The 25,100-nt window shown below is 36.4% G+C and overlaps 1 protein-coding gene across 1 annotated transcript in view; it reads left to right on the forward strand.

The window, feature by feature from the left end:
• Window positions 1-545: 545 nt before the first annotated feature.
• The window catches only part of EYS (EGF-like photoreceptor maintenance factor), a 636,352-nt gene continuing 611,797 nt past the window's right edge, over window positions 546-25,100 (forward strand). The window contains exons 1-2 of the mRNA XM_088531218.1: window positions 546-675; window positions 10,060-10,164. Coding sequence (XP_088387344.1) covers window positions 546-675; window positions 10,060-10,164 — 235 coding nt within the window. The remainder of the gene's footprint in view (window positions 676-10,059; window positions 10,165-25,100) is intronic.

Genomic DNA, 25,100 nt, shown 5'->3' on the forward strand with positions numbered 1-25,100 from the left:
TTCTTACACAATTTATTTACTATCCTATGTAGAAAAAAATGTTGAATGCAATTTCTTTAAAAAAGTAAAGATTTTTTTTTTCAGTTGCAGGTGTAAATTACAGCCTATATTTCTAATGGTAAAGCTCTATCACTTGGCTTGTTTGTCCCATCTAAGCAGCTATGATTTTCACATCTAAACAGCTATGATTTTTATTATCATGCAATTTCATTTGATTATTGCAAGCAATATATATGAAACGAAGTTCTTTAGTGTACAATTAAAAGGAAAGAAAAAGAAAAAAGATTGAAAAAAAATGCAATCCATTTGTGGCTATTTCAAAATAAAAATATTGCTAACACAATTTAGACATTATTGACCTTGGTCATTGCTATGCTATATATTGAAAATGGATTTTTTAATTTGCTCTTTTCAACAACAGATGCATATGTCCCCTTGGTTACACTGGCACATTTTGTGAACTTGATATAGACAATTGCATTGGAAACCAGTGTTCTGAGTATGGTGCCTGCCAGGACCACTTGAGTAATTACAGCTGTCACTGTATGCTCGGATATGAAGGACCATTCTGTGAAGTCGAAATTAATGAATGCTCCAGTTTTCCATGCAAAAATGGAGCCACCTGTGTGAATTTAATTGGCCATTTCTCATGTCATTGTGCTGCAGGGTTCAAAGGTAAGTTTTACCTTTTGAATTGTATTATATTACATATGTGATTGTCCAATTTTAAGTCAGCAATTTTATATGATCCTTTCAGAGGAATTATGTGTGCATATATGTGTGTGTGTGTGTGTATGTATAATATGTATATGTGCATGTTTGTTTGATTTACAATAAGACTTTTAACTGAATGAGCATGGAAGTTCTTAAATATGTTTTATAGTTATTCCTCACTTGACCTTCTACTTTCTCAGCAATTCTGAGCAGGGCTTTTGATATTCTTCATTTAAAAAAAAAAAAAAAAAGGCCAAAACCACAACAGAAGTATTTCAGTTTCACTCTTATGCAATACTGAATATCATGGACTTAAGTTAGTTTAGTCAGGCTATCTTGAAGCTTAAAGACATTGTTCATATATCAAACTTGGCAACAAATATTTTTAATTGAATAACGTGTTTTAAGCAACATAAAATGCATATAAAACATATGAAACATTATATATATACACAGAAGGTGAATAATTTTATTCTGTTTCAAATTTCTGAATTTGAAACACAGCTAAAAGCAAAGTTGATGGTAGATGTTGAATATTCTTAATTCTTAATTAGACCATAATTATATGCTTCTTTTAGAAGCTTCCCATGTTCCTGTTCTTAATAGCATTAATTTTCCACTCAGAGCTCGTCATTTGCTCCCTTTCATCCATTGCTTTGCAGTTGGAAACAGCTTTCAGTGATGTGCTACTTACATCAGTTATAACACATTCTGGTTTGGCTTTTTTGTTCTTATTACTGTAGACTACATCGTACATTTATCAGTTACAGCAAGTTGAACTAGGACATAATTAGCAATAAAGTATCTGCATATTCCTTTGAAGCAGGTCTTAAAAATTTTATCAAACTTTTTAACTGACAGAACACAGGGTTGTCCTTGGGATGACCTAGCTGCAATGAAGATAGAACACATAAGTGTATGATCACTAGCAAAGAGAAAACAAAGAACGTTTGGCTCAAGGGTTCAGAATTCAAGTTAATATATTTTCCTTACAGTGCTGAAACTTAAACACTGATTTGGTACTTTGCCACAACATGAGGACTTGCTTACACAAACGATGTGTAACTGGGGAAGTTTTATTTCACTGGACAATAAACTAGTGAGGTATCATATTATAACATTCCCTCGAAACAAATTAAAAGTAAAAAGTAATTTCACAACACATTATTGCAAGTATCAAATGTACTTAGTCCTGTATTTTCAGAGAGTAAGAAAAAAAAATAGAAATATGTTGGGACTAACAAAAAAATAAGTTACCACTATGCTAGTTATTCTGTTTCGGTGTGATCTCTAGTGGTTTATGATTCTGGGATATATTCCAAGACAGAACAGATTCAGTTCAATCATAACTGCACAATTAATCAATGAAGAGTAACTCAGTGTAATTTTAGGTAGGCACTCTTGGTTTTGTTGTATCACTTATTTCAACCTTTACATATTCACATGTATTTCATCTTTTTAGTAAGTACTAAACTCACTTTAGGACGAAATATCAAAGGTGACAGTAAAATTAACTTAGGAATAAAACCAAAGTTGCCGTTTCTCAGGACTCTGTAAGTCTTTGAGGAACTTTCATTTTGTGACTCATAGTCTGCAAGTAAGCCATGAGTTCCCAGCCACCAACTTGTTTTGTCTCTTGCTAATAAATGAATCCCTGGGTACTCTTTGAAATTGCATTACAGTCAGAATTTATTTTGGGAGCAAATTTCTACGTAGACAGCTTATAGCTATCATCTCCTCTGTCTAGAAGATTGATTTGATCTGATGTCTATCAGCATTTCTCACATGCTTTTACATTCTGTTAGCTAGGGAACCCTTAGGCACTGCAAAGGGATTTGTCAAATGAGCAGTGTGATCATCTTTGCAGAAAACAAGTTAATAAAAATCCAAACCTTGGACATCTTCATATTAGAAGTAAATATTTTGTAGCTTTATATATCACAGTCTTTTCAAAAGCTTTTGTCTGAAAAAAAGATACCTTTGAATTTTTAACTATAGTTGTGATGGAGAGCCTCGTTTGGAGATATTTTGTAATGTCAAGAGTACTTTCCACTGCCTGCAATAGAGTTTGGCCTATGCTGGCCCTAAAAGTTTGCAGTGTGACCAGCAAAGACTAAGAAATGTGTTTTTTTTTTTTTTTAATCTATTCCATTATTTTGATCCTATAACATTCCTCTATAATACCTTCTCTGGCCCAATCGTTCTTCTCACTTTCAAACACATATCCAGGCCATCCATCTCTTGGCTCCATCTCAGAAAATCAGTGTTTAGCATCAAACAATTCCGAGTTTTGTGATTCATGAATTATATTTCTAAACAGATATGATATCTTTCATGGTTAAGAAGTTATTCTTGGGAGTATTTGAAAAAAGGTTGTGTGTGTCCAAACACATCCTTCGTTCAAACTCCTGTTTGTTTAAATGCTTGAAAAAATATGAAGGAAGTTGCTGAGCACTCTCAGTAGATAAGCAATATTGCCGCATTGTGTTCTCTTATGGGTTTGTGTCCATATTATATTGATTGTCTGTAAAATTAAGCCTTGAAAAATCTTTTACTTCTGAAACTGTACCGTATCTCACATAACAGAATATTGATTCATCATAGCTTTATAAATGAATAAGAGTATTAAGATTTATCACCAGTGCATGAGTACCTTCCAGTAGTTTTTTAAGTTATCTAATTAATATATTTTATAAACACTGTTCTTCACTTTTCTGTTTTTATCCAAAATGAGAAAATAGTATATGGACATTTGAAATATCACTATATTATTTTAAATGTTTGTGCTTTTTTTTTTTTATTCCACAAACACATCTGTAGAATTCACCTACCACTTGAAATATATCTGATGAAGCAACTAAGTGTCTGTGCATTCAATAAGTAATTAATTCTGTTAATATTTTTGAGAGCTATTTTAATAGTTTCACACTGCTGTAATGGAGACCCACTCTATAACAACGCCAACATTGTTTCTCACAGATATTTCATATAGTACCATGGTAAGAAGAGGGTACATGGACATTTTAAGGACCTGAAAGAGTAGTGGATCCTATTTGAAATAAAAGCACTCACTTGTATTGAGAAATAACACTGGTGACAGTTGCCAACTGGCAGGTTTAAATACTGCAGCAGAACAAAGATATCTAGACACAATGTTTATCAGGAAGTGATGCTTCAACAGTCCTCTGGCCATCCTTTGGCAAAGTATATTAAAAATGTTTCTACTGCATAAAGGAAGGCAGTTCAGTGGTTTTGTGCACGTATCTCCTCTGTGTTTGAAATATCTGCTTCTGCTTCCCTTTATACAGATCTTGCAGTGGGGCAGTAAGCCTGTAAGAGCAGCTCTTGTTCTCTCCCACATCTCTGCAATGACATGAGATGGGGCTGGGCTGTGTGAGCAAGCAATTTCAATTCATTGTAAGGCCTCACCCAAACTGTCTTGCCTTTTTCTAACTTAATTTTCTTTAGAATAGAAATGTTACTCAAGCTAACAAACACCTTTCTTATCTAATATCATAATTTATATTCATTAGAAGATAACAACATTTCAACATTTGTTCTCTGGCGTATTACTTCAGTGCTTTATGTTTACATATACATTACAGAATGATCGACTGTACGGCAGAATTATAGCACCATCTTCAAATCTATTGTCTCTATTTGGTATCTGGTTGTACAGGGATTCTAGTAAAAAAAATCCCATATTTTTACATATACATATTTTTAAAATTATGTCCATTCTCTCTGGAATTTTATTGTCCAATTTTATGTCCTCAATGCATATAAAATTACTGATATAAATGGTATGGAAATTAGAAGTTTTTTATTTTTTCCATGTGATTACTTAACAGAGATGGTAAAAGTAAGGGTGACAATTTAAAAATTTATGTAATTAAAATATGAATATTTACACCTAAACTGTATTACATTGAGAAAATAGACTTTCTAAATACTCCCTCTTTTATTCTAACTTCTGATTTCTAATATGAAAATGATATGACACCTCATTCTGATATCAAAAAAAAGATGAGTCTTTGGGACATTTTATAAAACCTAATACTAGTTACATTAGTTCAGATAATGTGTGATGTTAAGCTCTTTTGTCTACAGAAACAAAATATTGAATTCTTGAGCGACTGAAAGTTGCAAGCTTCTAACCTCAGGATATTACAGAGCTGATGATATTTCTGAAATGAAGGTATATTCAGTGAGGTTTCACCCATTATACTTATTAAAAGTAATGTTTCTGTGCAATGATCTCCAGTTACAGTTATCTGAGAAGTTGCGAATGTCTTATTTTCGTGCACAGAATCACAAAATGGTTGAGGTTGGAAGGGGCCTCTAGAGATCATCTAGCCCAACCCCCTTGTTCAAGCAGGGACACCTACAGCATGTGGCATGGGGTGGCATCCAGGCGGGTTTTGAAGATCTCCAGAGAAGGAGACTCCACAACCTCTCTGGGCAGCCTCTTCCAGCACTCTTGTCACCCTCACAGGAAAGAAGTTCTTCCTCACATGGAGATGGAACTTCCTGTGTTTCACTTTGTATGTATTACCCTTTGTCCTGTCTCTAGCCACCACCGAGAAGAGTTTGGCCCCATCCTCCCTACATTTTCTCCTCATGTACTTACACATATTGATCAGATCTCCTCTCAGTCTTCTCTTCTTCAGGCTAAACTTTCCTCATAAGATAGATGCTCCAGTCCCTTAATCATCTTGGTCACTCTGCACTGGACCCTCTCTAGAAGTTCCACATCCCTATTATAGTGGGGAGCCCAGAAATTGTTTCTTAAAATTCTATTTCTTAAAATAGAATGAATTATTTAAACATATACAGTTACGTCACCTAATGCTGATGGAGCATTGGAGGGGATTTTTTAGCACGTATTCCTACTGAAGGCCCTTACTGTATTTCTCTTTGCAAGCTTTTAGGACTTTCTGCAGAATAATGTGTCTCTTCTATGTCATCACTGTGCCTCTAGGAAATGTTGCTATTAAGCATCAGGACATTTGATTTGCAAGATGGACAGACTCTCTTAAGCATCAAGAATTATTTGCTATATATTTTAAGAACACTGTATTTTTATACATGCTAAAATACAACACAGAGTAAATGGAAGTGTGATCAGTTTTAGAATACTGTTTATGGTTCAAAATCTGATGACATCAAACCTGTAAATTCTTTAGGAAATTAGACCCTAAACTACGATTTCTTAAATATCTCCATTGTGTTCTGCTCTTAATTATGTTTGAATGTGTTACGTTACTGTTAACATTAAAAGTGTGAACCAGAATTAACACACTTTGATGCTGAAAGTAATTTGTAGCCAATTAGTTATTTGTATCTGATGTTCAAAGGAGGCTTTCATCATCCATTTCAAATGCATGGTTGAGATTAGCTGCATACTAGAAAAGTAATGGCTGCACTGTATGTGCCCAGCTCTTTCAGTCTTGCGTATTCAGTAAGTAAGTCTCACAGTAACTTCACAGACACTCTGATTTTCTCTGAAATATTTTAAAATTACTGACCATGTATGTGTTTTTTATGACTTTTATAATGAGGACATAAATTTTTAAGCTTCCTTTGCAGCTGCATGCAATAAGCTTTGGAATGTGCTTCTTGTAAAGCACAACCACTGCCACCACTCTATGTTACAGCATTTAGCTAGAAAAAAAATCACTTTTTTTTCCTGCGGTACACAGAAGACAGTTACCTTTATTATCCCTCCCCATGTCCACTTGATTGACAGAAATTGCACTAAATACTAAGGATTTTTCAAGGTGTAACATGATTCACATGAAGAAAATATTATTCCTTTGCCTAGCATCTTCTGAAATGTACAGAATTACCAAAACTTGTTAATTTTCAGATAAAATCTATCTTTTTTAATGTTTGCAAAAGCATGTTTTCAGTGGCTAGATTTTTCAGTGGCTGGAAGAATTTTGCTGCTTTCTCTGGAAAAACATCTATGAAAATAAAGCATATATATAATGTGTTAAGAAATATTTTCAAAAGAAATACTTTGGAATTTTTTAAATAATTCTACAAGTAGTGTTAACTGGTATAACTTGCAAGTCTGTTTTTTGCAAATATTTTCGTCAGTTATGAGAAAGGTATTTTCAGTGCTTGATAACTTAGATGAAGCTGAGTGGCATGTAATTGCTTCTTAGTCAAATGAAGTAATTTAGCTCTAATAACAGCCTCCAGGCATAAAATCAGCACCATTGTTATCAGCAGCATGTTTTTTTTTAACTTGTTCTTCTAAATGAATAATGGTATTCACACACATCATGGCCACAGATTCATGAAAATAGAATACCTGAAAACAGATACCCTTGTAGGAAGTAGTTTCTAAAATGTACATGTGTTTAAATATTCAGTGGCTCTGCTGCATAGAGTTCAGACATATACAATTGGTATTAAATGTTTGAATTTGGATTAAATTTTTAAATCTGGATTACAATCTACATTGACACAGATAGAAAACAGTATTCCTGGAAGTCTTAAAGTAATGGCATTTAGTGGTATAATATTAGAAGTGAAATTAATTTTCTGATACCATTGGTAAGCATTTTTTAACTAGATGTTCTAAAAAAACCCTGAATTTTCCCAATGAAGATGTAAAGCAAATTCTTTTTCTGCATCCTTTGTCATAGTGACAGACTCGTTATGTTTCCCATCACTCAGACTTGCAACCTGAGAATGGCTTTGACTCTTTCTCACCTTTTCTACACACAATCAGATTTTGTCACTATTGCTCAACACAGCTCCAGCTCCAGTGTTCACCTCATGCTCTAAGTTTTTCTGGTCTTCATTATTTTATCATCCTCCAAAGGTTCCTCCCTCTTCCTTTAAAACCTTTTTTTTTTTTTTTTTTTTTTGAAGTATTCCAAAGTTCAGCTGTCTTAGTTCTTTTCTGTTATACCCTAGTATCCCTCAGGATTGCTGGCCTGAATGGTCAATTTACGTTACTGATATAAAGCTATCGTGACTGTCTCCTCCCTGAGGAGTACTTGCTTGAGGTCAGCTGGATATCCTATGTAACATTAGGTATCAACATTTAGGGAACTCACTTTCACCCTACAAGCTTAGCTTAAAAGTAGAGACTTATATTTATAAGCCTACCTTTAGTTGGGACATTTTTCTGCTCAATTCTAATTTGAAAGGAATTGTAATTACCCCTGTTACAGTAGTAGCTGCACATTATCTGCAGAGCAGCTCTGCAGAGAAGGACCTGGGCGTCATGGTGGATGACGAGTTGACCATGAGGCAGCAGTGTGACCTTGTGGCTGAGAAGGCCAACAGGATCCTGGGGTGCATTAAGAGCGTCTCCAGCAGGTGGAGAGAGGGGATCCTGCCCCTCTACTCAGCCCTGGTTAGGCCACATCTGGAGTATTGTGTCCAGTTCTGGGCCCCCCAGATGTGGAGTTGCTGGAGAGAGTCCAGTGCAGGGCTGCAAGGATGATCAGGGGCCTGGAACATCTGCCCTATGAGGAGAGGCTGAGGGAGCTGGGCCTGCCTGGAGAAGAGAAGGCTGAGAGGGACCTTATCAGTGTATATAAGTGCCTCAAGGGAGGGAGGGAGGAGAATGGGCCAACCTCTTTTCAGTGGTGGCCACTGATAGAACTAGAGGAAATGGCCACAAACTGAAGTACCAAAAGTTCCACAGGAGCTTAAGGAAAAAGTTATAGACAGTGAGTGACAGAGCCTTGAGAGGTTGTGGAATCTCCTTCTCTAGAGATTTTCCAAACCCGCTTGGACGCAGTCCTGTGCCACGTGCTCTAGGTGACCCTGCGTGTGCAGGGGAGTTGGACTAGATGATCTCTAAAGGTTCCTTCTAACCTTAAGCATTCTATGATTCTATGATTATGTTACTATTCAGTTCAGGAAGGTACTTGTACTGTCTCAAGCTCTTGAGAAAAATAACTGCCTTCCTTCAGTTAAATCACAGAATCACAGAATGGTTGAGCTTGGAAGGGACCTCTAGAGAGATCCAACATCCATCTACTCCAAAACCCATGCTCCAGCAGGGACACCTAGAGCACATGGCACAGGGTGGCATCCAGGCGGGTTCTGACAGTCTCCAGAGAAGGAGACTCCACAGCCTCTGCGGGCAGCCTGTTCCAGGGCTCTTGTCGCCATCATAGTAAAGAAGCTCTTCCTCATCTTTCTTCACAGGAGATTAAACTTCCTGTATGTCAATTTGTACTCATTACCCCCCGTTCTGTCTCTGACCACCACCAAGAAGAGTTTGACCCCATCTTCTTTACATTTTCCCCTCAGGTATTTGTACATATTGATCAGACCCCCCATGAGTCTTCTCCAGGCTAAACAGGCCCAGCTCGCTTAGTCTTTCTTCATAAGATAGATGTTCGAGTCCTTTAATCATTGTCGCTCTACGCTGGACCCTCTCTAGAAGTTTCATGTTCCTCTTGCACAGAACTGCACACAATACTCCAGGTGTGGCCTCACCAGAGCTGAGTAGAGGGGGAGGATCCCCTCCCTCAACCTGCTGGCAACACTCCTCCTGATGCAGGCCACAATCCCTTTGGCCTTCTTGGCCATGAGGGCACATTGCTGACTCATGATTAACTTTTCAACCAGGACTCCCAAATCCCTCTGGTTGAGCTGCTTTCCAGCAGGTCAACTCCTAATCTGTACTGGAGCCTGGGGTTAGGTTATTCCTCCCCAGGTGCAGCGCCCTACAGGTGCCTCTGTTGAGACAATAAGAAGTACACATACTTCAGATATCATCAGTAAATGAGAATACACTCATACTCTTATCTTGACTCATTAAATTTTCCTCAGTAATTTGATTATCTTCCTTTATAATACATGGAGAAGGAGGAACATACAATATCATTGCACCAATCATATGTCTGCAGCACGTGGACTGAAATCTACTGTTAAACATAACATTCTGTGAATTAATGCTGGCTGGATTTTCAGATACAGTGATATTCTGCCATTCATTTTCAAGGGAGAAAGTGAATGAAATGAAAGAAGATAGTTGACACAACTAAGCACAGATAGTCTGAATACAGTAATTTGTATAATGGGAGAGAACTCCTGGATTATGCTTACACTCACAGGGATAGCTTTTCATTTCCTGGTTGCATTGCTTCCAACATTGCCTATCAAAATGGAATCCCTTGTAAGCAACGAAGCACAAAAATTCAGGACACACTGTAGGTCTATCAGTATTCCTGTGTACTCTAGTAATTGCAGCTTGCCAATGAGGTCAGTGGCTCACTGACTGTAACAGTTCTTTTCTGTCACAAATACATCTCTGTGATTTAAACAGGTCAACACATTTATCTTTCTTTTTTTAATCTAAAATTTTAGGTGAAACATGTTCTGTTCACATGACTGAGTGCCTAGACCGACCCTGTTGGAATGGAGGAACCTGTGAAGACGACGTAAGTGGTTTCAAATGCAATTGCCCCCCTGGTAAGCATTTATACATTTTTATACACCTGTTGGTTTGGCATAATGTATGAATTCTAATCTTGTTATTGGGATGGTATAAAATCTCATATGGTGAAAGCAGCTTGCTTACATTTGGAAGGAACAGAGCTCATTATTTAGTCTAATATGTATTAAAGTTTTCTCAGTGAGAGTCCATGAAAATTTGTATATGACTAATTTTAATAAATAAATGCTTTGGCTTAAAACATTTATTTGTTCAGTCAATAACATCTTATTCAGTCCAGAACTCGAGGCAATACTAAAGTCTATCTCCAAATGCAAAACTATACTTACCTGCTTGTTACTTTGTCGCGACAAATGCAGGTCTGCATTTAAGTGTTTTATTGAAATAGGACTGTAGGTGTAAAACATAAAATCACTCTTCTCCTGAGAAAGAAGGAAGTTCCTGGCTTTTGCTTCTGAGATAGAGATTCACACATTCAATACACTGCTTTGCTGTCCCACGTTTTTCCCATTAGTGCCTGGAAACACTGACACATATGGCAGAACTTTAGAAAGTAGTATGCTATACTTTGTCAACAGACCTGAAAGGAGAATTCTTTCTCATACAATCCGGTATTTGCTCTGATAGGCAACCATTAACACTGTTAATGTGATGCCCCTGAGATTAATACAAGGATTCATTTGGAAAAATGAGATTTATGAATGGACATATACACATTATAAAGTATGAATTTCATTCTGCTAACTCTACTTAATGTTGTAGTTCTTTGTAATGCTTTATCATCGTCAATCAAAGGAGCAATTACTCACAGTGAAGCAGAGTTTATTTGTGGAAATGATTGGTTCTTTTTGAAAATATTTGGTATTTTCAGTATTGCTATTAGCATCTACATTTTTAAAGCTACAGGAGGCTGCATTAGAGAAAAGAAATATTGTGTAGTGATGTGCATACCTAACAATGAACTGAAGAGAGAGGAATTTTAATCTAGATATAATAAGGAATTTTTCTGTGCCCAGCTCATATGCTCTAGCTAAAGGTGTAGGTAAACAATTATAGCCATCTCACAAAGACATTGCAATGATTAAATAGAAAATATTTGTAAAATGCCTGAAAAGTCACTGTATTTTTTGGTATTTTTACAGTTTGCTTGTTTTTTAATAGACGTCACTTCAAAAGATGAGGCCAATAATTCTAGGTGATACCTAAGTGAAAGCTGACAATTATGTCTGTATATTTTCACTGAGAACCTGTGTTATATTGGATGTCTAAAAATTTTACTGATTAGAGAATCTGTAGTTGCAGATTTTTAGCAATTAACTGCTGTATGCATGTATAAAATAAACAAGTAACATATTCAAGAAAAAATAAAAGAGAATATAGAGAATTTAGATATGTCTCGGTGATCCAGTTCATGTAAATAAAAATATTTGGATCTGCAATTGTCTGTCTGACTAGACCACCAATGACTTATATTTCACTGCCTATTTTTCCTTAGAAAACATGTTTATTCATTAGACAGATGGTTATTATCTTTTCGCTTTTCTACTTTGCCTTTTGTTGTATGAAACATTTGCTACATCTTTTTTTTTTTTTTTTTTTTTTGTTAGGTGCTATTAGGTATTGTCTTCTCAAATGAGACATTTTTGCATTATCAAATTCACAACAAATAATGTGCACTACGTGACTTCTTTTCCTAAAGTTATAATCTATTCAAGACTTACAACTCCATAGTTGTAGACATATAGGATGTGTAGGATACCTTTGCTGAGCAAGTGGTGTCTCTGTCATGGCAAAAGTGAGAAGCATTATTTTTAACTTCACCTAAAAACTGTAGAGGTGTTTATAGTCAAGAACGGTATATTTTAAACTTTAATAACTTCTTTTTCCTTTATTACCTCACAACAGCAATTCCATGTGTTTTGAGATACAACAGCTTAAGTTCTTTTGCCCCACAATCTAGAAGTGAAAAAAAGGAATTTCCTTTTAGCTTTTCTCAAAGAAACTCTCACTGCTAAGCTAAGATCAAACCTGGAAGTATTTTTGAAGAGTTTTGTATTAGCAATGAGTGAAGACCACTTTGTGGATGAACTTGGCGTAGCTTAATAGTGAAGAGATATGGTAAATAGTAAGCCTATATTTTTGAAAGGAAAGAGTTTATCTGTATCTTATGCAGCCTTTCATATAAGAAGAATCTTCCAGAGTTTGCAGTATTCGAAAACAATTAAAAAAAGAAAAAAAAAAAGACATTTCATAAAACCGCATGCCTTGAACTTTTTTGAATATACAAGATTTTATCTCTATCATTCAGAAAATACTTAGGGTTCTAATAAATCAAATCTAAAAAAAAAAGGTCTTGATGAGAGTCATTGTTAGCCTAAGAAAGACCCTGAATAATTTTTGATGAATATCTACATGATCTTTAGATAGGGTGTAAATGATATAAACACACAGTATTGACAAACTGCTGAAATATTTAAGGAGAATGTGTAAGAATTATATCTGGAACAATAAAAAAAAATCTAAAAAAATCAAAAGAATTCTTATTCTTGAAAAAACAAGAAATTTGAGAAGAATATTCTGGATTCCATTTTCTTTCTCTATCCAATATCAAAAATTCAACTGACTTGGTAGGTTTAAATATGGCAGCAATGTCTTATTATTATTATTATTACTATTACTATTACTATTATTATTATTATTATTATTATTAAAATAAAGAAAAAACCCACAATTTAGAAACTAGGAGAATGAAACTACTGATAAAAGACCCGAGAAGGACAGTCTGAGAACTGAAGCAATTAACTTTGATTAGAAGCAGTGAACTTTTGTTTGTGCTACAACTTCTACATTGCTCTGCCAATAAAAGCTGCAGAATAATGTTGATGTTAGAAAGTTCTGAGCTCAGGTCTCTGATCACTGTCCTCTGCTGATCCAAATCTGAATTCTAACCACAAACCTAACCTGGGTAGTTGTTGCCAGTGTAAGTATGCCTACAAAGCAGGCTTCCAAATTTGGATCTACTTTGAAGAATTCTGTTTCCTGAAAATGAGGGGCTTAAGTTTTCAGAGATACACAGTCCCATCATCCTTAAGGAGCAGAATTGTTCTTTCTTGATAAGAAATCTGAAGAATTCTATTTAGAACATCCAGAATATACACATTTAGTTTGCCTATGCTAATTTTATGGAAATGCATTGCCCATCATTAGTTAATATCACTTCATTGTCTTAGAATGTTGTCATTTTGAACCCTACTATTTCCATATGACAACTCTCATTTAAGCAGCTTTAAAAATAATTTGTTAAAATTTTCTAGCTGAGATGTTTCTTAGAAAATGCAGTGCTTTAAATTGCATCATATTTTAGCCTGCTTGTGTCAGGCATATTATTAATAATATATAATATTAATATATTATCATGAAATAAAATGAAATAAGTCCATTTAATCATACAGATCATGGATTCATCTAGGTATTCTTTAAGCATTGTTGGAGACATAACTAGAGCCACATTTAAAACAAAATAGTTAACTAGTGAAATTTCCTGCCACTTAGTATTTGTTTTTGTTTTTTTTATCATTTTTTCCTATGATATAGTCTAATTTTGTATTGAAATATAGCAACACTGTCTATCAAAAGTGAGAGTTACCTTAAGTAGCAGACTCCTGTGGAATTGTGGTTTTGTGATAGTACAGATTTGTACAGATGGCACAAATCAGTTTGCATCACAAGATAAGAAAGAAAAGAAAGAGAAATATCACCGGAAGCAGTGGAATTGCACAAGGTCTTTAGATGTTTTGTGGCTTTCCAAAGTAGTTCCATCCTCTTCTGTGTGGTACATGTGCATGGCTTTCAGGTTAACACTCCTGATACCATTTGAAAGTGTTTAACAGGGACATAATTTCATAATAATGTAGCCTGACTGACTGGTTACTCTTTGTATGGCTTCCGGTGTGTTCTGATAAATCTCAGCAGAGATAAATATAACAGATTTTATAAGCCTGATATTTGAATTTTGCAATTCTAGATAATAGTAATCTGTTAAGCTGATGTTGGTTGGATGTATGAACAGTAAGTTTGGGGGTGTGTTTTATATTTTCAAGATTTCATTCTGTTAAAGGGTGGTCTTTTCAGGAGATTAGATTATAGCATTTGAATGTTACAGGTTTTTGTCTATATCGATACCTTTCTAAATAAATAGCTTCCAGAAAGGCTGGATGATTTCTGCTTTGCACTCAATGTATAGATGCTCATGGAGAGACTGGAGTAGACAGGCACTGTGCAAGAGGCATCTTCAGGCAAACAAATTTATTGTGTGCTGGCAAATTTGAAGGCTTCATGAAAGAAAAATTATGAATTTGGTAATTATCCTGAAAGATATATGGAAAGAAAGAAAGAAAGAAAGAAAGAAAGAAAGAAAGAAAGAAAGAAAGAAAGAAGAGAAAGAAAGAAAGAAAGAAAGAAAGAAAGAAAGAAAGAAAGAAAGAAAGAAAGAAAGAAAGAAAGAAAGAAAGAAAGAAAGAAAGAAAGAAAGAAAGAAAGAAAGAAAGAAAGAAAGAAAGAAAGAGAAAGAAAGAAAGAAAGAAAGAAAGAAAGAAAGAAAGAAAGAAAGAAAGAAAGAAAGAAAGAAAGAAAGAAAGAAAGAAAGAAAGAAAGAAAGAAAGAAAGAAAGAAAGAAAGAAAGAAAGAAAGAAAGAAAGAAAGAAAGAAGGAAGGAAGGAAGGAAGGAAGGAAGGAAAGAAAGAAAGAAAGAAAGAGGAAAAAAAAGAAGTTTGGTAGTCAAAAATTGAGATATACCACATTTACAATCACTTTTAATTATATAAACCAGAGTGACTTGAATGTTTTGGCTATGCAAAGGAAAGATGGTAACTCTAGGAAGCCTACAGCTGTGTTCCAACTTGGCAAGGGGTCTTACGCTGTTGGGTAATACCTTCTGGAAAGACATTTTCTGCAGATTTATAGAAATAAATCCCAGCTTTATGGGAGAGGGGAGGAGCTTCAGCCAGAACTAAAGGTACTAAGGAAAAGACTGTAGGGTCTCTTTCTCTCACTCACTATGATTGTATAATCTTTTTCAGCAGAAAATGGCTGATCAGCATTGATTAACCTGTATGCCATATGTTTTGATAGGATCTGCTATAAATCTGTTGTAATAAAAGCTCTGCAAATGCCAATGTTTCTAAGTAATTTGTCCCTCTCCTGTTTTTTTTTTAGACAGTTTATGCTAATTTAGACACTCTTACTCTTTTTGCCTTTAAGTCTGCGTATAGTCTGTGTCACTATTGCCCTTTTCATTCTTCTACGGATAGTATTTAATACTTATTTTTTGTTTGATGATAAGTAAGATGTAAAAACTGTTTCTTGTATCAGGTATACAGATTAATTTAACTTGTGTTTCTTGCAGTCTACCTAGTTATCTAGCATTTCTCATACTTCATCTTCTGCGTATATCTGTTCCTTTCTTATTTTGCATGGTACTTGCTTAGTTTGCTTGTTTTACTTGTAAAGACTTCTCTTTTTAATTTTATAGACAGGTTTTGCAAGTTGACTGTTTTAGTTCACGTGCTACATCATGTAGAATAATCTGAGCATTTTAAATTCATTGTAGAAATGTTTATGCCTGTTTTCTCTTTCCTTTGGTTAATTCCAGGCAAAATATTGTGTAAAATGCCATGAAAGCCCTCTGTCAGGAGAGAGACTAACTCTTTTACTCATCTTTCTCTTTTAATCTTTCAGCTGTCTGTGCGTGGAAGTAAAATGGAAGTTTTTGTTTTTGTGTGTTTCAGTGAATATGCCATTAGTCTTTGCCTTGAATCTGCAAAGTTCTTAACATAGCATCTTGTTTTGAGAAAAATAAAATCATGAATGACTTGAGGAAGATTAATTTACTGAAAGAACATGAGACTAAGCAGAAGATAAATAAAATTGCAACAACAAAAAGATTCCTAACCCAGCTGTTTCCATGGCAACTTCCCTTTGCAGAGTTTCAAAAACCATTTCTGCACTACTCCCATGCTACTCACCACTTCCGTGATATGTTATTTCAATGGACAGATACTTCTATTTTATCCATATTAAAAAAAAAGGATGAAGTACTCAATAGAAGGTATTTCCACATTTGTATTAAAATAGCGTCCAGTGAGACCTGATTTATATTTGGGTCAATTATACAATGATATACTCTGTATATGTGTTTTCATTTTTATAGTAGCATGCAAGTTAATATGATGGGATATAGAAAGTTCTTTTTTTTTTTTTCCCTAAATGCATAGAACAGTCGTTGTCATTAACAAAACAACTGAAAATGATTGGACATTCAATGGACGTCCTATCTCTATTCTGTAGCTGCAGACCTGAAGTAACATGTAGGCATGTGGGATAAATGCTTTTATTTTTTTGAGATATCAGTCTCTTGTATCAGAGCTTAAGCTGAGAGAGCTTAGGTTTAGAAGAGTAAATTTTAAGATGAAGTTATGTGAGATGAATCCCAACTGAACTGATTTTCTCTGTGATTAGAGACACTGCAGTGAAAGTGGTAGAAGCCTTAGAAACCTCCTTAGCCTTAGTCCTTTCAGATTTCCAGCTGATTTTTGTGCATTTTTTTTTGATTCATACAATTTTCTGCTCTGTTATTCTCATTATACTTCTAAGGTTCCAAAAAGGGTTAATTTATTTTAATAAAGTATATTTTTTAGCTTTAATCCAGCCACTATATTTGAAAAGGATAAGTCAAAAATGTGTATGTATTATGACTAAATATGAATCATCAAAGAAATAACATGAAGGAAGTTATGTGCAGTAGGATGATAAGGGCAGAACTGCAGTCCCCTATATAGCAGTGAAAATCAGTCATAATAGGGCACCATTAGAAAGTTCAATGACATGAAACTTCACAAAAGCTACCATACAATTCTGTAAAGTTCAACATAATTGACAGTCCACTTTAAAGAATTACTTAGGACTGAAATAGTAGAGCTCTTGTCTGAATTGTCAATGTACACTTACAACCTGTTTGAGGTAAAGCACGTACTACCTCTGTGTGTTATGCCTCCTACGACTCAAATGAAAAACTAAATAACAGTACAGTTTTGTTGCATAAAATATAATCTAAGTTGCCAGCCAAACTATTTTGTAAAATCTTGATGAAAAAAAGTTTATGTATTTGCTTGACACAGGATGACAAATTGGGCTGAGCTTCATGGAAATGTCTGTCATCACTCTGCAACATTTCTGTGCATTGTTTTATTTCAGTGATTATATTGCTGTAAGTGGGGCCGTACTTTTCAGCACTGAAGTCCTCTAACACTTGAAATTGGTAACATGTAGAGAAAAGAGGCTTCTTATTCTCTCTGACCAACTTTAAATGGCAATTTTACCATTGTTGCACAGAGCAAAAAATGAATCGACATGAAATGGATTTTCCTTCTATCATCTGAAACCACCTAAGACAGAGTTATGTTCTCCAGCCTGTTTCATGTGGAGGCTTGTTCAAAGACAATAGTACCTTGTTAGCAGATAGTTAACCACAAGGGTGTCAGTCTTTGCAGCAGATGGGGGACAGAGCCGAGAAAGACGAGGACTGAGGAACACCTCCCCCTGCCTTGTGTGCGACGTGTCTTGCCAGAAGAAAAGAAACAAAGCCAGACAACCGCGCAGGTGGCCAGATGCTGATTGGTTGTGCGCTTTGCAACACTTGTGTTAAGAAAGTATAAAAAGAAGTCGGTTTGGAAATAAAGTTGTCTCACTCTGCACCCCAGACTGAGTCCGTTTCTTCACAAGGTGCAACAAATGGCGCCCAACGTGGGGCACGAAGACTAGCTGTCTCTCCGGTTGCACCGCCCAGCTGAACTCCCGGGAATCACGCTGAAAGGAAGCGTAAGGATCAAGCTGAAAGGAAGCTTACTTTGTGTGCACACTAAAAGCCTCTTGAAAGGAAAGAGGTAAGCGGCTGGGAACTATGGGTTCATACCTAATGAAGGAACAAAAGGACGATTTAGAAGCTTCTCCTAAAAACTTGAAACCGCAAAGAAAAAAATTAGGTGAAGAAGAGCTGCAAAAGGTTCTTGCATGGGCTTCTAAAGACGATCCTTCGGTGAATAGTAAGAATGTTTTTAATCTGGAAAGATGGGACCAAATTGGGGTCCGACTGTGGGATAGTGCCACGCGCGGTGATAAGGCTGCTGCTAACCTGTTGCCACAATGGCGAGTTGTACTCGAAATATTGAAATCTCATAGTGGGTTGCAGTCGAACATAAATGACGGGATCGGGGCCCCTGCCATCCCCTCCGCGCCTCCTTTACCTCAATCGTGTCCTGATGAGAATCAGAAAAGAAAACGTGCTGCAAAAGCCTTTGCGGTACTGCCACCTGATGAACAGGACGATGATCCTTTTGGTCCGGGTCCTATTGACCCTGGAAAGGAGCCAGACCTATACCCCCCGGATCCTCACGATAAATGGGCCTCAGTAAAACGAGGAGCAAAACAGGCGGGGGATGTGGGCATGCTGAAAGCCTTTCCCGTTATCTGTGCACCAGACCAGAATCCGCGTTGGGAAGGTTTGTCGTATAATCTTATTAAGGACGTGCGACGTACGGTGACAGATCATGGCCTTGGCGCACCATATACCACCCACCTTATACAATCTCTTTGTGATTCTTCGGTTTTTACTCCCCATGATTTTAAAACTTTGTTTCGCCTCATTATGACTGATATGCAATACACGATGTGGGAATCGAAAATGAGAGAGCTTGCTCGAGCTCAGGGGGAGGAAAACCAGCGGCTGTCGAAAAAAGGTCCTTTACGGGCTGTTACTGTGGACGTGCTAATGGGGGAGGGCGATCACAGTGCTACAACAGCACAAGCAGAAATCCCCCCTGAGGGCTTGCAACAAGTTAAGGCACTTGCTCTCCGCGCCCTTAAGGCCGTTCCGGAGAGTGGTAAACAAAGACAACCTTTTGTTAGCATAAGACAAGATGCGAATGAGCCATATATGAAGTTTTTGGATCGGCTTAATGAGGCTCTGGAGAAACAAATTGATAATGAACAAGCACGAAGCTACATTTTTAAGCAACTAGCAGTTGAGAATGCTAACCCTGATTGCCAGAGAGTTTTGCGGCCACTAAAGGATCCTACTATTGATGACATGCTAAAAGCATGTATTAATGTCGGTACCAAACAGTATGAATATTCACTGATGGCCGAAACATTTGCAACAATGTCTATGAAAAGGCCATGTTTTGCTTGTGGCCAATTTGGGCATATTCGTAAATACTGTCCGAAAACACAAGCAAACAAAGGAGCGCCTGGACTATGTCCGCGCTGCCACAAAGGACAACACTATGCTAATCAGTGTCGATCAAAATTTGATAAGGAAGGTCGACCGCTAGCCCCTTCGGGAAACTTCAAGCGGAGCGCGGCGGGGGGTCGCGCCATGACGGCAAATCACCCCTCGGAGTGGCTCCCACCGGGAAGCAGCCGCCGCTTGTGCGCCAGCACAAGCGGCAGCGCCGGGGTGGACCTGGCCACCACAATAGAAGTGCTAATTACTGATACATCTAGTTGTGCTAACTGGTGTCCACGGCCCCCTGGGGCGAGGAATGGCAGCACTATTGATTGGGCGATTTTCAACAACGAGACAAGGGCTGTTTGTGTTACCTGCAGTTATCAACGCAGATTTCATAGGAGAAATTAAGATAATGGTATGGACTCCGATACCACCCTGTACTGTGCCAATGGGAAGATATGGACGATATATTGATTGCTGCAGAGCAAAAGGAAACAGCAGAAGAGGCTCTGCATCAGATTACGCGAGCAGCATCAGCTGCAGGATTAAGAATTGCGGAAGATAAAGTACAGGAAAGTCCGCCTTGGCGATATTTAGGATGGAGAATTTCTGATCATCAAATTCGACCACAATCATTGACCTTAAAGACAGACATAACGACTTTGAATGATCTTCAAAAACTTTTGGGAACTATTAATTGGATCCGTCCCTCCTTAGGGATTTCCACAGAAGATTATCTAGTTCAGTAAATCCGTTCGTAACCTGTCTAGTAGGACAGACTGTTGATGTTTGGCATATTTTGTTTATTGTTAGTGTGCCTGCTTTGTTTCTTGTTATGTGTTTAAGGATAGATCATTTAATTAAGTCATGGCTGTTCAAACAAAAACAAATAAAGAAGGGTGAGATGTGGAGGCTTGTTCAAAGACAATAGTACCTTGTTAGCAGATAGTTAACCACAAGGGTGTCAGTCTTTGCAGCAGATGGGGGACAGAGCCGAGAAAGACGAGGACTGAGGAACACCTCCCCCTGCCTTGTGTGCGACGTGTCTTGCCAGAAGAAAAGAAACAAAGCCAGACAACCGCGCAGGTGGCCAGATGCTGATTGGTTGTGCGCTTTGCAACACTTGTGTTAAGAAAGTATAAAAAGAAGTCGGTTTGGAAATAAAGTTGTCTCACTCTGCACCCCAGACTGAGTCCGTTTCTTCACAAGGTGCAACAGTTTCAGATAAATGTGATTGGTCAGATGGGAAGTTGGTGTTCCTTGGTTCTTCCTGCTCACAAGGCAGAGCCTGGTTCACAGCCCATCTAATGCCTGGGCCTCAAGAAGGCTGGCACTTAAGCTCAGCCATGCACCTCAGCCTTCAGCAGTGCCACTGGCCTTGCAGGAAATAACAAGGGTGCTGTCACTGGCTGCATGGGAAGGCTCTGCATTGGCCAGCAGAGAAATAGGGCACAGGAGAGACTGTACGTCATCCCAAGAGAATTATTCTATTTTGCTTGGGTTTCATTCAAGAAGTGTTGTACTTCATTAGCTTGTAGTCCAGTTCTGTTTTGTTTTTCCAGCTAAACCTATTTACCTCCCATCTCATGGAATTTATTGCCCAATTACCAAAGCAAAATGTTACATTACTTTCTACAATATTTTCCTTCCGTCCATTCCTTAAAATGAGATGTAATATTATGTTAAAGGATGCTCAGAGTATTAATATGTATGATCATTGAACATTTTAGTTTAACAGGTTGGTGACCTACTCTTCTATATGTTTTGAGATAAAATTAGCCCTGGTTTTGCCTTTCTATCATAGCAGTCTAAACAATTAATCTCACCAGCTACTATTTACATTCTTCAGGTTGAAATTCAGTTAGGAAGCAACTGGGTAATTACTTTTCCCTCACCCACCTCATCTTGCCTGGTTACCTTTCCTGACTACAAGTATATGGCCTTTCTACACAACTGGCCTCTTATTTCTGTTTATATTTTTTGAATCTATCTTAGGAACTGCTTTTTGGTCCAAAGCTGCATGCAGTGGGATGGCATGTTTAGGTTTCGTACTGCATGAGCTGTATAGAAAGTCAATCATCTTCTTCCTCCATGACTTGATACTTTTACTGAATTGCACTGACTTTTTTTTGCTATCATATTACATTATAAACTCATATCTAATTTGCCACCCACAACTCCTTTAAGAGAGTCTATTTCTTGAAGTTTCTCCCCTTTGCAAGATTTTATGTATGTTTCTTTCCTCTTCACTGTGGCTGTAATATATGGACTGTAAGCATACTTCAGAGTGAAAGGCAGATTATTTCTATCTAGTGCTCTCATAAAGGCATATAGGAATCACTTGCCAGGAAAATGGGAAAAAAATGAATAAAATATGTTTTTAAGAGATTTGTTTCTTTTTCCTGAATAAGAGGCTGATAGTCAGTCTTTAGAAAGAAAAATACTTTTGTATGAAAATAAGATATAAATAATGTTTCAAAGTGTTATGTCCATATTCTGTTATGGGACATCTCATAATGTAAAGATTCTGCTTCAAAGCAAAGCTATAAAGAAAACAAAACAAACAATTGTGATCGGTGTGATTTGTATAGAATGCCAGTTTTTCTTCTAATGTCAAATCGAAGACTCTTTCTGATTGGTTTTGAGCAGATGTACCTGATAATTTCTGTACATTGTGCCTGTTTTGCCAAAATGTTGCTAGTTAGAACTATGACAGCCCTTAAGGCTGGATTCACATTGACTGGCAATTTAGTATAGTAAGTGCTGTCTTTTCTTCCTTCCTCCGCAGTGGTGGCAAGAATGAGAGGCTTTTCCAGCGGCAGTTGAGATAGATAGGCAATCTCATTTAATTGCTCTGAACAATCCTCGGGAGATTTTTTTTCTCTTCATACTAACTATAAAGTAAATGCTGGGAGATCACTAGCTAAAGTTAACTTCTTTGAAAACTTTGGTTCCCCTTAGTCTCATTTTACTAAGAAAAAAATGAATCCAACAATTTAAACTTATTTATTTTCTTTAATATGGTTTTGGAATCTGAAGGCTTTTTTCTGTCTAAAGTCTGTGGAAAAGCTCTGAGACCCTGTAAATAAGAGTGTCTTCCTTCAGGACATGTAGACTTTAAGGGAAGAACTGATAGACAATCTGATAGAACTAAGATGAGATTTGAATACATTTTCCTTTTGTACATTTTCCTAATAATTTTAGTTGTTATTTGTGAATATTCAAGAAAGCATTGTGTTCATTGAGAAAGAATTTACCTAATGGCCTAACTATTTACTTCAGCTAAACCAAGCCTTTCTTTTTAAACCTTGCAAAGATGCTTCACATTAACCAAGCTTTGTCCAGGGATGACTGAGCACCCTCTAGACCCCAACTTGCTGATATCTACATAGGGAAAAAATCCTGTCCCTTTATTTTGCTGGTTGTTGTATGTATAAAGAAGCTGCAGGTCTGAACCAAGAAAGTACCATTTAATCAACTAATGTAAGCAGGACTGGGAAAGGGAAAACTCATACTACTTCAGTGGCTGAGTGTGGAAGACCAAATGGAGTGTCTGTTGTTACAATGCTTGAAAGTCTATGACATCTCTCTAATGGCCAAATAATCAAAACATTTTTCCAAAATTTGACCTGTTCGCAAATGAATATGCCTTTTTCTGTATTTCAGTGGTATTGAGTTCAAAACCTATAAAACCTATTGCAGCTTTTTTTTTTTTTTTTTTTTTTTCTCCTCCTGGTAAATGAGTCATAGTTTATATATTGGTATGTCTTTGAATTAAAAAAAAAAAAAAAGTTGATTTAAGTTTTTCTGACTTATGCAAACTAGGCATTAAAAGATGTTTTGTAACTCTTCATAGGACTCAGGACTTTATATGGATGAATTTTCTCCTCTATAATTTGTATAAGATTTTTCCTGAATAACTCCTGATTTTAGATAAGATTTAACATGGTAGCTCTTTCTCATTCCCTCATTCTTTCATACAAATTTCAATAATATATCAAATCCAGCAAAAATCTAACTTTATTTTTTTTTGTACCCCTCAGCATACACTAAAAGCCATCTATACTGTCAGAGCCAATTCCTTTAGGTCTTTAACATGACTAGATCAGCCTCTGTGTGGTAAATATGTCTGTAAATACCTGAGGTTAGTAACATAAATCCCGTTCTTGGTTGCTCTTCTCTTTCAAATTTCAGGGTTTTTTGGTTGTTTTGTATATATGTACAAATTGTTTTATATATATGTACATCATTACCTAATATTTATTTTTAAAGAAATCAAGCTAGAAATGAATGTATCCTGTAAGTTTTTCAAAAATAATCTCCTAATCTCCCTTTCTTAATTTTAATTATGGAAAAAAATGTAAAAAAAAAAAAAAAAAAAGAAAAGAAAATGAAGAATTAGTTAAGTTACAAAGAAGGGATTTCTTTGTATGTCTAGCATACAAAGTAATGTCTTGCTTTGGAAGGTGAAATTTAATGGTTACAATTTTCAAAGAATAATGAAAACTGACATTTTATAAAAAACTTTATTAGGATTTAGAGGGAAAAAAAATTAGAGTAATCATACAGGGAGATTTTAGCCTGATATAGAAGATGCTTGTGAGGACATGTATTATATTGAATATATTTGCTATCTTGCTGCCTTCTATAAAGGCAGCTGGTCTTGATGACATGTGAAAGTATATCAGCAAAAAAAGCTGATGTCTATAATGTTGCTGTCATTTATGATATTGCATTGATCAGATAGTTACCATTGCTAGCTGCACATGTTATTAAACAAATAATTATTTATTCTACATAAAGGAATCCATGGAAATCATTATTCATACTAAATGTCTTCTAATTAATCATTTTCTATGGAAGAATTAATGCATTTCAAAACATCAAAAGACCCAGCCATTATAAAACAAACTTGATTATACAGTAAAATGCATGTGAGATGCCTCCAGCAATAAAATCCTATAAGTAGTGGGAGAAATATTATGAGTGATTTAATTATGTTTTGTTTGGTTTGTTTTTTTCGAGAAACTGCTATCATGTTGGAGCTGGTGTTTAGACTTTTTATTCTTTAGAGCTAAAATGCTATGTGGTTTAGCTGTATTTCAAATATGACAATAGTTAGAAAGGTATTAAGAGCTTTTCAGCTCAGTACTGAGACACTTGGAACTTATTTAAAACTCTGCCTTTTTTAAATAATTGCTTTGAGAGCTAGCAGAGTACAATGAATATACTCACTGCTCTGAAATATATGCTCCCCTCTTACTCCACTCCTTTTCCTCCCCACAAAACACCACCCTAGTAATAACAGAGGGAATTTGTTTGGTCTTTTTAAAGAAAATAACTAAGTAATTATAGAATCATAGCATCATTATGGTTGGCAAAGTCCTTCAAGATGGAGTCCAACCATAAACCCATACCCACCATGCCTGCTAAACCATATCCCTAAGTGCCTCATCTACACGTTTCTTGAACACTTCCAGGGATGGTGACTCCACCCCTTCCCTGGGCAGCCTGTTGCAATGCTTCACTATTCTTTCCATGTAGAAATTTTTAAATCTAACCAGAACCTCCCCTGGTGCAACTTGAGGCTGTTTCCTCTTGTTCTATTTTCAGCAGGTGTTCTGGAGAAGAGGCTGATCCTTGCCGCACTACAACCTCCTTTCGGGTAGT

The sequence above is a fragment of the Tinamus guttatus genome, unplaced genomic scaffold (assembly GCF_059628265.1).
Source record: "Tinamus guttatus ecotype Peru unplaced genomic scaffold, ASM5962826v1 Tinamus_guttatus_pri_ptg000402l, whole genome shotgun sequence".
Taxonomy (NCBI): Eukaryota; Metazoa; Chordata; class Aves; order Tinamiformes; family Tinamidae; genus Tinamus; species Tinamus guttatus.